This window comes from Sparus aurata, chromosome 23 (genome assembly GCF_900880675.1).
Source record: "Sparus aurata chromosome 23, fSpaAur1.1, whole genome shotgun sequence".
In the NCBI taxonomy this organism is placed as follows: Eukaryota; Metazoa; Chordata; class Actinopteri; order Spariformes; family Sparidae; genus Sparus; species Sparus aurata.
Window position 1 is genome coordinate 3,964,634 of NC_044209.1, and position 17,406 is coordinate 3,982,039.

At 39.4% G+C, this 17,406-nt stretch overlaps 1 protein-coding gene across 8 annotated transcripts in view; it reads right to left on the reverse strand.

The window, feature by feature from the left end:
* Positions 1 to 1,560: 1,560 nt before the first annotated feature.
* The window catches only part of pdxdc1 (pyridoxal-dependent decarboxylase domain containing 1), a 34,111-nt gene continuing 18,265 nt past the window's right edge, over positions 1,561 to 17,406 (reverse strand). For all 8 annotated transcript variants that reach the window (XM_030408038.1, XM_030408037.1, XM_030408036.1 and 5 more), the window contains 10 exons: positions 15,518 to 15,578; positions 13,694 to 13,764; positions 12,349 to 12,454; positions 12,040 to 12,214; positions 10,075 to 10,193; positions 9,852 to 9,973; positions 9,075 to 9,167; positions 8,629 to 8,725; positions 7,814 to 7,912; positions 1,561 to 6,585 (listed from right to left, as the gene is read on the reverse strand). In XM_030408038.1, the coding sequence (XP_030263898.1) occupies positions 6,299 to 6,585; positions 7,814 to 7,912; positions 8,629 to 8,725; positions 9,075 to 9,167; positions 9,852 to 9,973; positions 10,075 to 10,193; positions 12,040 to 12,214; positions 12,349 to 12,454; positions 13,694 to 13,764; positions 15,518 to 15,578 (1,230 nt within the window). In that variant the 3' untranslated portion in view covers positions 1,561 to 6,298. The remainder of the gene's footprint in view (positions 6,586 to 7,813; positions 7,913 to 8,628; positions 8,726 to 9,074; positions 9,168 to 9,851; positions 9,974 to 10,074; positions 10,194 to 12,039; positions 12,215 to 12,348; positions 12,455 to 13,693; positions 13,765 to 15,517; positions 15,579 to 17,406) is intronic.

The following is a 17,406-nucleotide window of genomic DNA, read 5'->3' on the forward strand; positions in this document are numbered from 1 at the left end:
GTTTAATATCCTCTGTCAAAACCATATATGATGTTCCTTTTCCTTTAAAGCTCCCGTGGAACAGTCGTGTCTAATGTAATGAATAGGAACACTTCTTTTTAAACACAACATGAATGGATGAATCATCTCACACTATTTTGTTGCTCTGAATATGTCCTCAGGCAAGTAAAGCATTCCAAACATTAAATAACCAACTCAACCAGAGGAAAACCTAGTCAGAAAAAGCATCGCCTACAGGTTTACACCTCAAATTCAAAGCAAGACAGCTCTGATTTTGGATAAGGCATATGTAAAGTGACACTTTTAATTATCCTTAGTAGTTATAGTTATATGATCATGTTTATATAATATTCTATATAATGCAAACCAGGAGTTCTTTCCTGTGCATAAAAGATGTGGACAATAACAAGAACACCTTACAGTGTAAACACACACATTACCTGTGTTGCAATAACTGTGTCCAACAATTTATATTTTAACAAAAGTTCATTAATCATTAAAGCCATTGACATTTGCAAAGTTAGGACAAATCAGTGTTTTGCAAGTCTGGAGTAATTTTCAAATCAAGTCTTCAAATTTGTGTTTCGACTCCCCAAACATGTTTTTTAGACCCTTCAACAAACTGAATACCAATTAAACTACATTTATTAATTTAATTTTGAATAAACATTCAAATAATTTAAAGAAAGGCGTGTCTTGGTGTGCGTGTGTGTGTGTGTGTGTGCACGTGTGTGTGCGTGTGTGTCTTGATTATGCTTTGCACATTGCACTGACAAACACACATTACCCTCCTGCGTGTTCAACCTGACGGGCTGCTGTTAAATTGGTCCAAAGTATATTTGTTGTCAGGAAAGCTAACAGTTTGTTTCGAGTCATTCTAAGTCAAAAGGATCAGGTCCGAGTGAAGCTGAAGAGTAGCAGTCGCCTCACAAATATGTTCTGATTTTGTTGAGTCCAAAGTTATGTGATTCAAAACTCAATTCAGCCGCAAGTCCAAGTCATGTGACTCAAGTCCAGACCTCTGCTTATCAAGACTAACTTTCAGTAATTACATTTCTATCAGTATGACAGCTGTTTTATCTCATTTTGTAGTCTTATTAACTTAAAATTGTGACTGCAGGTAGCTAACATACATGGATTCAGTTTCAGTTTCATTCCAAAACTGCTGTCTCAAACTGCTTGTCTTTTAGTTTTAAAGCAAATCAATGTTTTACACATTACTCATTTGGGTCGGTTTCTAGCTACATGTACTGTCATACGAACCTTTTACCTTCACTTGGGAAATTCTGTTCAAGGTCCTCAAATGCATCAATACACACAGCACTTTCTCTATTGTGATTTTCAATTTGTTTGTAAATTACTTTGAGTTATTAATGCCTGGCATTGTTTTGTTTTTTTCTCGTTGTCTTTAATTTATTGCTCTGTCAGACGTCTTCGGCTCATGTATAATTACAGATGTCTTTAAGAATGTATATCAGATAGCTGAACCACAAACATGTCAGAAGAACTGAACGACTAACTTCCAGTAATAACTGAACCACAGAAAGTCACAGCCTGACATGAAGACTAGAAAACTTGGAATTTAATCTGTTGAGTGACAGGATTAACACAACATGTCAGTGTTTCTGTGCTGTAAACTAATGGCAGAAAACATTCAAGAGACAAGATTCTGCATATTAAATACAATCAATCAATCATTCAGTCAGTGACAGAGGCAGGATGGTCCAGGACAATTCATTTTATCAAATCAAAGTTCTTCATTAAAGGTTATAAAGTTATTGATTTAACTTTACATTATAATCACATAACAGAAATAATCATTAAAAAGATTCTGCTTCATTTACACCATATAAGAACTTAAATAAAGAACAGTAGTAAAGAAATTATCTACAAAACAAGTGCAATAAAGCTGTAATAGATTATAATCGTCATTCTTCCTGTGTTAATTCCTCATCAAACCAATGTATTTAATCCACATTTCACAACCCATTACACTAAATGTTTAATCAGTGCCTCGTTCAAACTACTCAAAGAAAACTCCAGCAAAATTTGTGTTCTGGGCTTTTTTCTTTTTTTTTTGTTTTTACATTCAGGCACCTTGAATGGAGCAAAGTCTAAACCATTCTGCCAAACCTATCGAGGCTCATTCACTCCCATTCAATTTCAAAAGGCATACAGAACAATGACAGTCCTTCCATTATGTTGTTAAGTTGTATAACATTCTAAATATCAGGCAACAGATGTTTGCACAGTTTCAAATCAAGTGTGAAATCGTGACACACTTTCATTTCCTGCCTTTCTCATTTTCTTACCAGTTCTGACACTTCTAACTAGCCCTGGGCCAACAGTTGACCCTTGGATAATTAGCCCCTTTTCACACACAGATTGTTAACCCAGTGTTAACTTAAGCCCAGGGCCATACGATACATACTGAACTAGACTGAGACTCTACTGCTCCAGAGCAGGGCCAGCAAGCCCTAGGCTTAAAGTGGCGTAAGCCCACTTTGTAATGTACCAGCACTGTGTCAGTGTAGTGCTTTTTGAAACCACACTTTAACCAGTGTTTAAACCATTCTGAGAACCTTCTAAGAGAGCTGTTAGCCACTGACTGAGTGCTGACACCGGGATAATAATGGCACATTTCAAAGTGGGCTCAGCCCGACTTCAGCTGAGCTTGATGGCCCTGCTCTAGCCCTGAGTTGGTGGGGTTATCCCCTGAAAATTGACTTAACATAAAAGGGCTAAAAGGTGTGAGTATTTGAACTGGGCTATAGTTAACATAGAGCATTCTAGAAAGTTAACATTAGTTACACGTTCCAATGCACATTTTACCCTTGGCTAATAGACATGGCTAATCCAGTATGGATTTTATAGTCCTGGGTTTAGGTTAAAAATGTCTGTGCAACAAGGGGCTAAGCTATCCCAGGGTCTGCTCTTAGACAAGGAATATCCTTAGCCTCAGAATATGTAAGCCTTTGCTTTTGAAAGCTTTCTTACCCTGGGGCTAACATTGGGGTGTCATTTTTACGTTGTGGTCTGCTTGGTTGGTTTATAGATGTACGTGGTGGTAAAATTCTCCTGTCAGAATCTTGAAGCAGGCAGTCTTTGGTCTTCAACTTTCTAAATAAGTTGTTGGTGGACATGTCTCACAGTTTGGATGGATGACCACAGATTTTGTCACAATACTCTAAAGATCAACTGACTTTCATCTGGAATGACCAAAACTACAGTGTATAGGGGTCTTTAGGATCTACCCTAAGAATGTCTGTGACATTATGTGTGTAGATACACGGTTAGAACTTTGTGAACTTCTACAAAAAGAAATCCTCTAAAGAAATATATATGAAGTGCACACAACATGCTGATAACTATCAGTCCTTGCTAATGGTGATTACTGATACCAAAAGACTTCAAAGTGATAATAGCAAAAACGTTAGCAAGTAAGTAGTGAGTGGATGAATTTTCAAGCCTTGTAGAATCAACTCATGTTCCCAAAAAAGACAAAAGAAAAAGAACAAATAAGTAGAAAAAAAATCCCAATTCCCATTTGGCCGTCTAATATGGCACTATTAATGTTTAAAGGGTGATCTAGGACAGGAAGGACTTTGACCAGGACTGGCAGGATGTTTGAGTGAAAAGAAAAGAAATACTCCTCATATAATTAAAACCTGTGAAGCAACAATCCTCTGTGACAGCAGGCCACTTTTTGCTCAGGTTTCATTATCGATCAAAATAAAAATACATTTACAAAGAAATGAAAACTTACCATTACTCTGGCCCCAGCTACATGCACAGTTATAAAGGGAATTTGATTTTGATTCCCAAAGCTGTGGCAGGAGTTTACATTGTACAATGGAGTACCAGGATTACTGTTCTAAAAGAACTTTAATGAAGAATGAAGTCTTGACATTTTGGAAAAATTGTCCCAATATTCCAAAAAAAGTCTTTTTTTTGCGTCAGCTGCTTATGTGTCAAAATAAGGAATGTAGAGGTTTCAAGGTTTCACCATTAAGCACCTCATTACGCTGAAATGACACCAATTACATGTCTAACTACCGATGCCCTGAGCTGAATGCCGTCTGACTGGGACCTATGGTGACTTACACATACATTTTTACCTGTGTCCGTTTGTTGGTGGATTGGTTAACTAAACTCACTTGACAAATTTGGGATTGAGAATGGTCTCAACCCAGAAAAGACCCCATTAACTTCTGGTGGAGATCCAGATCAATAGACGGATCCAGGAAATGATTCTCACTTTCTTTAACATTGTGAGATGAGGCGTTCTTCAACATATTTAATAATTCCTCAGGGGTGCATGAATGACAGTGCATGAATTTGGATGAAAAAAGTCAGATGCATTTAGGTGGCTGGTATCTATGAGTGAGAACAATTTGATTCTGATCCGAGATCTGGTGAGCTTTAATTATGGTAGCAGTAATGGGTTATGGTTATGGTTTAAACCATAAAGTGTGTTTACAGGACTGTCAAGTTGATATTTGATTAAGCTTGGCTAGGATTGAATTAAAAAGGACCGTCTGGCCATGGCAGGGGTATGCACTCTACAATTGCCATTCTAGTTCCGCATGGAATTACAACTTGATCTCAAATTAGTTCTTCATGTAAAAATATGATTTAAAAAAAAAAGAAAATCGCTATCATATATTCATAACACTGTGACTTTTTTCTCAAAATCTTCAGACTTCATTCTTTATGAAGACTTCCTTTCTCTAGCAGTGATTGTAGGGCAGTGCAAACATGAAGGGAGTGTTTGAAGCTCGTAAGCAGGTGACTATTATCAGTAGTTTTTTTATTAAATAGATTATAATACTCTACTCCTTCTATACAGACTCATTTCATTATAAATAATTGTAGTTAGTAATTGGGTGGGTTACAGTAGATATATATCATCTGTGACTATTTACAGTGAGAAATCTAGGCTTTTTAATTGCAGCGACACTCATGGCTTTAACATTGAGCTGCTTTATTTCCAGCTGAGTGCCAAAGTGAATGGAGTATTAAAAGGAGATTCTGCCTTTGGAGCAATCATCATTTTTCTCTTTAAAGCTAAAGAAATTATGTGTGAAACACAGCTGCTCTTCTGCCCTCTAATCCAAAAGGACAGCTGAAATTCATCAGCTGTAAAATGCAACACTCAACCGGGTTGGATGTCTCTTCTCCATCCTACCTTTCAAGATAAATCCCCCCTTAAACACATTCTATCGTTTAGTGCATTCTCCTAGTTATCCCTGTGACTACATGGCCAATTAGAGATGACACAATCATACAGGAGGACATTCAGCACAGAAGAGACTGGAATACCCATTTCACTCCTTACAGTGGCCTTAACAGACCACAGAGCCCTTCCCTCTTGACTGCAAAGATCATACATACATACATACATACATACGTACATACAAACTTTCATACATACAAAGTTGTATGTATGCCAATACATCTTTGAAAAGAAGCAACTCTTTTGTGTCCGTTATTGGAGTGGTTAAAAGGCATTCTGAAATCTGAACTGTGGAAAAATCAACCCAGTCACCAGAATAAATGTTGGAAATAAATGTTTCTGCAAATCAGAGATATGTTGGAACTATACACTTCTTTAAGATCATTTCTAACTTACTCTGTGACAACACTGTGCTTTTGCCCTGGATAGGTTTAGGCACAAAAACCACTTGGGTAGGGTAAGGAAAAGATCATGCTTTGGCATAAAATACTTGGTTTGATCTCCAAAAACAAACCAAGAGATTCTTTCGTCGTCTCAAACAGGTCTCCTTTAAGTATCTAGTGGTTTCACACTTTGGTTACTATCTGTGGTCACCTAGCTTTATCTCCACCAACGTCCACGCCACCTCCCGATGTGAAAGTTAGGTCGTAAGCATATAATGGCAACGTTATAAGACATGTATTGGTATGTATGATAAGTACAAACATGAACATATCTGCGGTAGAAATGTTAACATCCAACATCCATCATGGCAACTGGGCTGGGGTTAACTCATTTCTCAGAATGCTGCAGCAACATTGGGATAAGTATCATACCAGAACACTAAATAAGAAGAGGACACTGAACCTATCACAGAAGAATAGTTTCCAAGGGTGGATTTCTTTTATATTAACTTTGAAATCCCTATGTCCTGAAACAGAGGGACAGAGACAAAGAGCCAACATAGCTCCATTGGTTTTCCCTTCAAAACTGGAAGAGTTAGATTTACAACATAATAACATCTGTTAGTTAGGCTGGTACCATTTAGAGGACGGCTGGTGGACACCTGTAAAAAGTGTCCTTCTATCTCCCGCTCTGCTCCACCTCTTGGCCTTCAGGCTGCCTCTCCTCTGAGGCCACTTCAGGCTCCTCCTGTTTGTGCATCTGCTCAGAGGACTCTGAGATTTTCTCTGGGAAGACGTTACTAGCAGATTGCAAGTCCTCCTCAGGTGCAGGTTGAGAGATGGGTGGGTGGATGCTACTGCTTGGAGTGGTTCTCCCATCCCTGGTTATCTCCTCAGCTTGTCCGATGGAACTAGTTTCACTAAAGGAGTCGGAGCCTGCCCCTGAGCGCCGGAACAACCTCTGACCTTTAAGAAAAACATAAAGACAGAGGGGATGTCATCTCCCAGAATTAACTGGAATTCTATGAGTGTAATTGTGAACAAAAAGAAAAAGAGGTCATATACTGCAGAGAGACATTACAAATGCTAGGTAAAATGAAGAGGGGAAAAATTCATTCAAGAAAAAACATTCTTGAAGACAGAAATGGACAAGAGAAAAAATAGGATTGCTGTGCCTGCTTTGAAAAAGACTTCCCTTATTCCCCTTCCTCCAGGAACTGCTGAAGCAATTGCTACATTTTGTTAATTTTAAGGTGTAAGGTGCAAAATCAATAATTCAGAGTCTATGTACCAATAGGTCTTTTGCATAACAGTGTAAACTTCTTGTCCTCTAAGTGACAGTTAGCTTGCTTTCTTAATGAAATTTAGCAAGTTTGGGGAGGGTTTTTCCCCATTTCATTAACTCTTTATACAGGGTTCGTACACTTTTTTCAAGGTCAAATTCAAGCACTTTTCAAGCACTTCTAAGGGTCATTTTTAAGATTTTCCAGTACCTTATTGCTGGGGTGAAATACGTATCTAAGGGAATATATATACTTGTGATTTTTTTTCTTCACTTTTTATCACAGTTATGTACATTGTATCATGCTGTAAACATCTAAAATTATATTTTATAATAGCAAAAACTTCAGAAATTAATTATCCAGTCTGATTCCAATTTTGTGAAAGACAGAGTTATAATGTCAAGCACTTTCAAGCACTTAAACTAAAATCCAAGCACTTTTCAGACCTTGAAAACACAACATTGAAATTCAAGCACTTTCAAGGATTTCAAGCACCCTTACGAACCCTGTTTATAAACTGAGTTGATGTGCAGTTTGTATTGCTACTGTTTGGACATGACCACGGCCCTTGTGTTATGTGTTCATGTTTTTTGAGTAGTATCAATAAGAGTACCGCCCAGCAGTAAGCAGTGCCAGTATCAATAAAATCTGATACGATACCCATCCCTAAGGGGTAAACTATAAACGCTCGCTTAACAGTCAAATGAAAAGTAATGGTAAACAAATTAAGAGGCGAGTTATCTCTATGCTGCATTAGAGAAGATGGAAAACCGCATTTACCTTCCACTACATCTTGACAGGTTCAACTGAACCTACTGAAAGGATGATCCAAATATATGCGATTGCTTAATCATTGCTTTTATCATTGTTTATTTGAGAACTGGCAGTAGTCCGTGAAAGTGAAACTCTACCTGGCAGTCTCTTAGATGAGGAGGAAGGAGTGTCTTGCAGGGACGGCCTGCCTGTCTGGGCCTTGGTGGAGTATGTCACTTCTGTGGAATCCAGGGAACCTACAGACACACCATAACCATTATCATACTTTGATATGTACATCTTATGCGAGCTAATCAGTCTAATACGCACCTGTGTAGGGGCTTGTTATTAACATGGCAATGCTTTGAGTACAACACAAAGTTTATTTGTTACTTTCCAGGTGTCAAACATTTATTTATAGTTTAAGTAGCTGAGGATGGAAGATGAAAAACAATAGTAAACAACTGTGTGACACACAGCACTTGGGCTGACATTACCTGCAAATGGCTTAAGTAATCTTTAGTCAAGGCTTAAGTAAAAAAAAAAAAGATGGAGAGAAAAGAAAAAAAAAAGGGCATCTGTTGAGTTTGGGGCAGGTTCTCTTACTACCCTTCTTGGATTGGGTTTGGGCATTCAAATTTTACACTTAATCTGAGTGTCCCATGATCAGATCGGAATTTTGCCCTGATTTATAAGCCTTGTGAGCCAATGCCTAACTTATTCTGGAACTCCACACTGGTAACACAGCAGTCCTTCAGTGGAAAACACCCACTGTTTATCATTCCTTTTTTGACAAAGCTGTAGTTTTTGCATACCAAGGATCACCTGCAGACCCAGGATACGGGATAAGAGACAGAGATGGAACATTATCCTGCTGTGCTGCTTACAAAGTAATTAGCAAAAACAAAAAGTTGCTAATGCTTCACACATACTGCCACAGCACGGGAAACTCCGTCAGCCCTACACACAGTACCTGCAGCCAGGTTGAAGGTCCTGCCCTTTACGGAGCTCTGAACTGGAGAGAACCAGTTTAACACGGAGCCGACAAGAGGAAGCTGTCTGATCACTCCCTATGACAAACACATACAGAGGAAGTCAAACATTTGCATGGGGGGATTTGTAAATTCACATGGAGACATTCACACAAGCCCAAAGCCACACTCACGATCAATGAAGCAAAGCAAGACAGCAAACAAACAGGTTAGCCATCCATTCATTACACCTGTTCTCTAACCACAACATAGAACTCCATCCCAAAAACACCTTTAATCCTGATACTAATTTACACACTGATCCTAAACTAATTTAAGGAGTGAAGATCAGACATGTGCAAACACACTCACACATGCACACACGCATGCAAGCACACATGCACATACACACGCACACACGCACACACACACACACACACACACACACCTCTTCCATGAGTTTCTCCTCGTTGGCCTTTTGCAGCTGAATCTCGGCCTCCAGGATGCCTTTCCTCACCACCTCCGTCATGTTTTCCAAAAGCTACACAAAACAGAATCACCATGGTTTAGAAGTGTAATATATGAACACCTATAAGGCCACATGTAGTCATTAGATGAATCCTTTATCAGAAATACACACAGCTATGGAGTTTGGACGTGCGCGTCCAGTGGATGTTATCTGATCGGCCAGGTGCTGTAATGTTTTGGCCATTATAGTTAAAATGACATGTTTTTGGAAGTGAATTGTGTTTATTACCATCACCGTTAGTCAAGCCTCATTCATAGAGCTATTGTTCAATAAACCTGCGCTAACTGCTCAGTGTTTAGGTTTAAATATTGCAATGAGGGTCAGGGTAAACTATTGTACGTTGCTGTGCTTCTTTGGAAGGTGTTAAAAATGCTTAGGTCTACTGTAGGATGTACAAACACTAACAACTTGTGATCCAAATATTCCACACTGAGATCTTATCATGTATGAGCACAAATAAACAAAATGCAAAGTTTCAGATCAACAAAATATTTTTAACCAATGTTTTTTTTCTTATTATTATTTTTCATTATATAACCAGGGCTATTATTACACACTGACCCACAAAGTCAACCACTGTCAGAGCTGGAGGAGAAGCTGCTGACTGAATGAAACCTTCTCCTTTCATCTTCGAAAACTCTTTCCATGACTATCTAACAGCCTTCCAGTGTCCTATAAAGTGAATATAGCAGTTACCCTTCCGCTCTCCTCGATGTCCCTCCCGAGGGCAGCTATTGTATCCACCAGCTCTGAAACATCAACGTCCTCAGTCACCATGCCAACAAAGATACAGTCCTCTTCTGTCCCAAACTCAGGGCCTGGGGAGAGAGGACGAGGTGGAAACAACAGAACAGTGTAGTAAGATAAATACTGAGCGTTGCATTTGTCACAGTCCTCTCAGATGTGAAGAGCTACTAACCAGTGGAGAAGATGATGTCAGTGTCAAGGTCCTGGAGTTTCTTCAGCAGCTCAGTGTTGATTTTCTCCAACTCCTGCTTCCTCCTGCTCTCATCCATTCCTTCAGCCTGAGGCTCGTACCTGAACATCAAAACATCCCTCACTGGCACATGTTCCAGTCCCACTGAGCACCAAGCAAATCCTTTCATGGCACCTCCCAACATTTCAGAGAGGAAAGCATCTCTGGTTTCATATGTCTGTTAAAGTGATGGATTTTTGTCATCCAGAGCATAAATGCTTCTCATGGTGTTATTCAAACTGGGCAGGGCAGCTACCTAATGATCCATAATTCTTGACATTGTGTTTCTGGTGTGTGGAGGGAGCTGTGTGCAGTATGGAAGAATCAAAGCGTGTTCTCAGTTCTCTTACAGGCTGTAACAGTGACAGGTTTTGACAAACTAATTATGCTGCTAAAGCCTTAATTAATGACTAATGTGAGATCGAGACAGGCAAAACACTTCTCACACTGAATCTGCTGATTCACTTGTCTGCTTGATATCGTCTGACAGAGCCATGTATACAGTGACAAACTCGAATCTGACAGCATTCAGTTCAGACTTGCGCTTGTTAAAGGTGTAACTGTCATGAGGACTGTGTGGTTTGTTTTGCCTGGCCTTGCTATCAGTCCCTTTCTCCAGGTCCTGCTAATACACTTTTGAACTGTGTCTGTCTGCTCTGACTGTTGACTGAGTTTGGATCATCCTCTGTTGGCACTCTCCCTCTCCCATGTGACATCAACAGAAATGTTCCAACGTTTGACCTTGGCCTCTTTTTAAGTGACATATCACTCTTTCTGTGGCTCGTTCCAGTTTCCATGTGCAAGGCAACTTAACTTGCTCAAAATTTTTTTTTTTTAAATCCAGAAATTTTATTTACAATTATTGTGGACCAAAGAGTATTTCTTAAAGGAGTCATCACCTGGTTTTTTACATATCCAGTCCCTCTTGGATCGCTTTGGATCAATTCTTAAAACTTATTATAAAAAAAAAAAAAAAAAAAAAAATCAAACAGAGAGCTTGTTCTGACACTTTTTCATACCGCGACTTTCTCACGCGAGATTATGCGCGAGGTTTTGACTGGTCTGGATTTGCATTGTATTAATATGTAATGAGGTGCGCGTTGATTGGCCGCAGGAAGGACAGAGCCGGAATGGGGGGCGAGCCTGCATGCACACACAGACTCCACAACATAAACAGCCCCCTGTCATGGCGCACACACTAAATGACGAACCTTACGGAATTCAGGCATTTATGTACGAGCCGGAGTCGGAAACCGAACGGGAGGGTGAAGAGGCAGAGACGGTGAAGAGACACGTTTACAGCAGGATGTCTCTGAATGGTAAATTCTTTTTTTTTCCTTCTTACTTTTCACACTCGTGTTTTACATGTAAGACCTGAGTTTTAATGCTGGCAGTGACGATGTATGGCGTGAAAATGACAGAGAAATAAGCAGATTCGGCGTGCTCACTCTGGCTGAGGACGGCTGTGAGCCGATGCTTAATATGCAAGTAGCCTCCTGTGGTAACGTCACCACAGGAGCAGAGTCAAAATCTCGTGTTTTGGGAACGCTCACTACTGTGGGCTATTCCTGTTCGGAAAAAGAGCCAAAGCGAAAAAAATAAGCCACTTTCAAACTCCAGCTTTTCAGGCAAGTTTCAACAGAGGTCCAACACCAATATGCATGATTTAACAAGAGAAATTGCGATTTCCGGGTGATGACTCCTTTAAGTATTTTCTTAGTTTGAAATTGCACATATACCCTGCTCTGATGTCAGTAAATGCTTTTTCATTTTCTGGGTCAACAAGTCTTTTGTGAATATTGTATTGAGAATATTAAGGAACATTTAACCAAATATCAAGTAAAAATGGGCTGGAAGCAGTCAATACTTTCTAAAAAACAGTACCTTTTTAAGCCTATTCACACCTACCGGACGGCACCTAGGCCAGGCCAACTGGGGTCCTCCATGTATATGAGTGAGGGTGAGTGTCGGTGGGTTTCCTCTCTGAAGTCCTGTCTGAGGCACATTGTGGAGCTCATCACAGGCACCAGCTCTGATAGCTTCTCCACCAGGGCCTCAACATCATCCTGCTGGGTCCCCAGAACTGGACAGGAGGGAGAAGGTCATCGTCATCATCGCACTGTTTCCTTGTGATGTTTTGGGCCTTGCTGCCAGTATTTTACATATACTAAAACAAAACAGCAGAATGTTGTTTTCGTGTGTCTTTGCTCATGTTACCTGCAGCAGTCAGGAGGGGACTGAAGCGAACACATGTACCCTCGTCTTCAAGCTCCACCACATCTACCCCACTGGTGGGAACAAGCTGGACCAGCTGTTCACCGAGCTGCACTCAGGAAAAAATGTAAAATGAATGCCTCAACTGTGTGGTCAGACAAGATAAGTGTTGAGAGCGCTTACAACAAAGCTGTCTGTTTTATTTAGTGAAAAGAGGTTCAATTATGATGCTCTAACTTATAGTTACACAACAGGTTCTGAAAGGGTTGAGATGCTGTGTAAAATGTAAACAGAACCAGGATGCAATCATCTGCAAACTATTCCTGAGCCCATGTAGTAATGTCCATTTAACAATCATGTGTTTGACAAAGTGGTGAACCTCACCTCATTTTTTCTTTTGAACCACTGAGCTTTTTGAGGATGAACCTTTCACACTAGAAAATTGTCACATTTGGATTTTAAAGTTTTACACAGCATCCCAACTCTTTAAAGTCTAGTTTATGATACAAAGTAGTTTTGCCGAATTACAATATATCTTGCTACTTTACTGTTTCTTTGAGACTGTATCCATATGCTTGAGAAAAATGACAACTTGTATCAAATTGTATACCTAAATCCAGAAATCGTAGTATCAGGTCATGTAAATATTTCTGACAGGAATATAAACCTATATATAAGCACCTGAGCACCATAGGAGCTACTATGTTCATCAATTTTCCTCTACATAGTGAGATTAACAGATGTTAAAGCCTGAGGTTTTGTGATTCAGACAAACCACAAATCATTTTGATATACTGTATATCAACCATAGAGATTTCCTCCTGGTGATATCTTAGAGTTTGCAACAAAATTAAATGTAACTGTATATACTAAACAGTAATAGTCCATATAAATAGCTTAACTCGGTGAACTGAACCCACAGAATTTGAAATATGGGTGTTGCAAATTAGTTGTTATATATCTGAATATATGTATTAGTTAAATTTGTGAGATAACTTTGTTATTAGGGAAGCACACTGCATATTTAATGGGTATCCACCAACTCCTTTGAAGAACTCTGGCTCTTGAGCTGTTAAATGCTCCACTATGTTCCCCAGCTGGTCTCTAAATGTCTAATATTTGGTGAGAAGCAGATGCTGTGTACAGAGTCCATCATGTACAGAGGTTGGAAACGATTTTGATCTGAGTTGTGAGATCTGAGTTTGCAGATCTGAAACTAAAATAATAAGCTAGAAAAGGCTGAAAGGAGGAGCTTTTACTCATATAATAATGTTAATTATTGCATTTTCAACTAGCATAGGCACAAACATACAGGGGAGAGTGCATTTAAAGGAGGGAAAATACTCACCCATCTGTTGAAGGCATCCAGCACCTCTTTCTCCCCTGCACAGTAACCGTCTACTGAACCCCCACTGGATGCTTCCAAACAAAGGAGAAAGGAAAATGGATACATAAGTAAGAATAAAGAACATATTTAGAAACAGTATGTGTCAAATAAAAATGGTAGCAGCCCAACGTCACGTTGCAGTGGCCAATCACTTAAGCTGGCGATCAGACTGGCAGTATAATGACTACCACCACTGTGGATCGTAATGTGCATCATGTGTAATCACTCAGTTTAGCATTGCGCACCAGTTAAAACACATCTGTGGATGCCAACCATCACTGTAGGTGAAGTTAAAGTTAAAGTTCAAAACACACACTCCTACACAACCCTGCAGCAAATTGTTGCAATGCCGGATTTGGTCTCAATCCAGCCTTAGGGACTCGTGGGCTTGGCTCTTAGCATACCACTTCATATCTCTACAACAGAAATGTCTCTGTGTCTCTGGGTAACTCTACTTCCTCAATGGGCAAGTTAAGATGGGGTGTTCCTCATGGCTCCCTTCTCTGCCCCTTCTATTTTTTCATATAAATGCTGCCTTTTGGACAGCATATCTGCATTCATGATCTACATTTCTATGCCGACATCCAGCTTTCCGTGCCTTTAAAACACACAGATCCTAGCAACCTCGCACATCTCACTTCCTACCTCTTCAATTTGATAACAATTTCTGCTTTGAAGAGGCAAGAGTTTTGTTCAATGTTGTTTCTTCTAGCGCAAGATCTCAAAAAAAAATCTCAAAATCATTAGGTCATTTTTATCGTTTGCCGAGCAACAGAAGTTTGTACATGCCTTTTATGTATTCTGGGCTTGATAATCGCAATCATTTATAATTGGGTGATGCCAGGGCTCCCTCCCACGTTTGCAATGGGTTCAAAACACTGCTGCTCAACTCAATACCGGGACAAAGACAAAGAGGTATGATGACATCACCTCTGTGCTTGCCTCCCTCTACTGGCTCCCTGTAAAATTTCAACTGATTTAACTCGCAAAGTCCCAAGCATCTTTTAAATTCCTTCTCAAAACCTCTCCCTTTTTAACCTCCCTTCTTAAAACCTCTCTAAAAGCTCCCGTTATTGGACAGCTATTGGACATGATTATTCTGTGTTATCATTTATATTTAATTATCATTCCTATTTTACCTGCCTTGTCTGGTTTTAGTTCTCCTTGTTAAGCACTTTATAACATTGTTAGGAATACAATATATCATACCACTTTTAAACCAAATTAGTATGTATATCAGAGTTTTTTTAAATACAAGTAAGTAAGACATTTGACCTTTTCACATTCCCAAATGATGAATTTGCCTTTCTTTTGCTTTTTCCCCTTACGTGTCAGGTTCAGGTTCACAGATACCCCCGGAAAAGCATGGAACAGTAGAGAGCAGCAGATCACATATCTCATCAGAATACACCCAGAGGCTATTAAAACTTGTTTAAAAAATCTTTATCATTTAAATTCTGACTTAAACACATCACCATTTCTCCGCAGCTCATAATGGAATTTGTCAAGGAGTGAGACATTTAACATCTGTCGAGAGTTGCATATGCGCAGTACTGACTGTGCAGCTGACAAGCAAGGAAGGTCATCTGATGATAACCAAGCTAATAAATGGACCTTAGATTTTTTTTTATTGATTTTTTAAACATTTTTAACAGCTAGCATGACATTGAGTTCACCACGGAGATCTTGTAGTTCATTATTGTTCCATTACTGATACTGATTGACGAAGACCTTTCAATAAATTGGCTCAGTCTGTTTGCAGGATCCAGGAAGTGTAACCCTTACCAGCACTCATTTCCTGGGAAAACTTGAATAGCACCACAGGGGAACTGAGCTCATCCTCCACCTGTTGGACACACAAAGACACAGCTCAGGCATCTGAGACTGAGGATCATTATTATCACACTTAACATCTGCTGTATGACATGCAAAACAATTATCAGTTGGAGGGGTGCAATGTAAACATGGATTTAAGATTTTGCTTTGTCTCTATGACTACTTAAGTTACTGAAACCACTGAAAATGTTATGTCTGTTCTAAATGAAACTGTTGTTGCATACAGTTTCTGTTTGATTTGTGGTGCTCTGAGTCCTTGCCTCTCAGTGGTATGGAGCAGCCCAAACCAAAGCTTTGGCTCCAGTTTAGAAGATTCAGCTTGGCAGAATAATTGGCTCCCAGTGACTGAGCCGCCACTGGAATAAATACATTCTTTGAACATACTTTTTAGTACAAACTGGTCAATATGTGGCACCTGAGGTTTTCACTACTCCATTATCACTGTAAAAGATTTCAAGAGCAAGTGCTATGAACCATGCAACCAGGTTATTGGTGTAGGCAGCACCTGGACACATCTGTTGTTCAGTGTATCACCCAGGGTTGGTGTCTCCTGTTTAGCAGTACCTTATTATTGTCAAATTGCATTATGCCATTTAACCAGAGAACAACTATTCTCAGTGAAGCAACATGTGGTACATTTCTTCATTTTCTGAACCACTAAGACAGGAAAGAACACCCAAAGTGAAGCCCATCAGTGATGACATCCAGGTGAAACGTTAAGACAAGCATCATGCCTGGATGGGACTGAGATGATGGCTAGTGTTTCTAGGCTGTTGATGTGAGGGTCATGAATAATTTGCAAGCATGTGTGCTGTTGTCAAGTTAGAATACCAGAAAAATAACTGTACTATGTTTATCCATAACAGGAGACATAACAGCTATTTTTTTATGTAATCATAGTCTAGTGTCAAATGTCCTTGTGGGAACAACACAAAACAAATTGTTGATGGTTTGAAAGGGAAATACCTAACCACTCTGGTTTGATGTATGAATTTGGTTGCTCAAAAGTCTGTGGTCTCTGCTGTCATATTTTACACATCATTATCATTCAAATTCTGTCACTTGTTATCAATTGGCAAGCCTTTGTTTCCCCTGTCACAACTTTTTACAACTGTGCTGCAGGCATCAAACTTAGACTGAATGTATTTTTACAAAAACAACAAAGTTTATCAGTTTGAACGTTAAGAATCTCATCTTTGTTGGGTATTTCATTGAATACTGGTCAGAAAGGCACATGCAGCACACTGAACGGACCTGCAGCATTGAAAGAAATTCTGTAAGGCTATAATATTTTGCTAGCTAAAGTGTATTTAATATTTGTATGATATTTCATATTTTTGTGAGTTAATTCCTGGCACTTAACACTATTTGCCAAATACTTTAAACAAATAATTGAGTGTCAGATATAACTATCCCTGCTAATATTCATGCTGCTTGTCCATGTTAATATCAGTACTATCAATAATCCATGCTAGTGATGTTGATCTTGCCAGTACAGCAGCCTGGCTGCGATGGTAATAACTACATATGACTTTTAGGCACCCCAGTAGCTCAAGTGGAAGAGCGCACATCCCATGTGCAGAGGATTAGTCTTTGCTCCCCTTTGCTGCATGTCATCTCCCCATCTCATCCCATTTCCATTTTTTACTAAATAAGACTATTAACAATGCCCCCCCTTCTTTGTTTGAGAAAGACCATTAGACAGGAAGAAATCCCAACTGGAGGGGGGATTTAACTGTTACTGCAACTTTTTCTTCTTCTTTTTCTGTTGTATGGCAGTTGGCAACCATTGTTCAGGTACATTACCAACACCTACCATAATTAAGCAAGAACAGAAG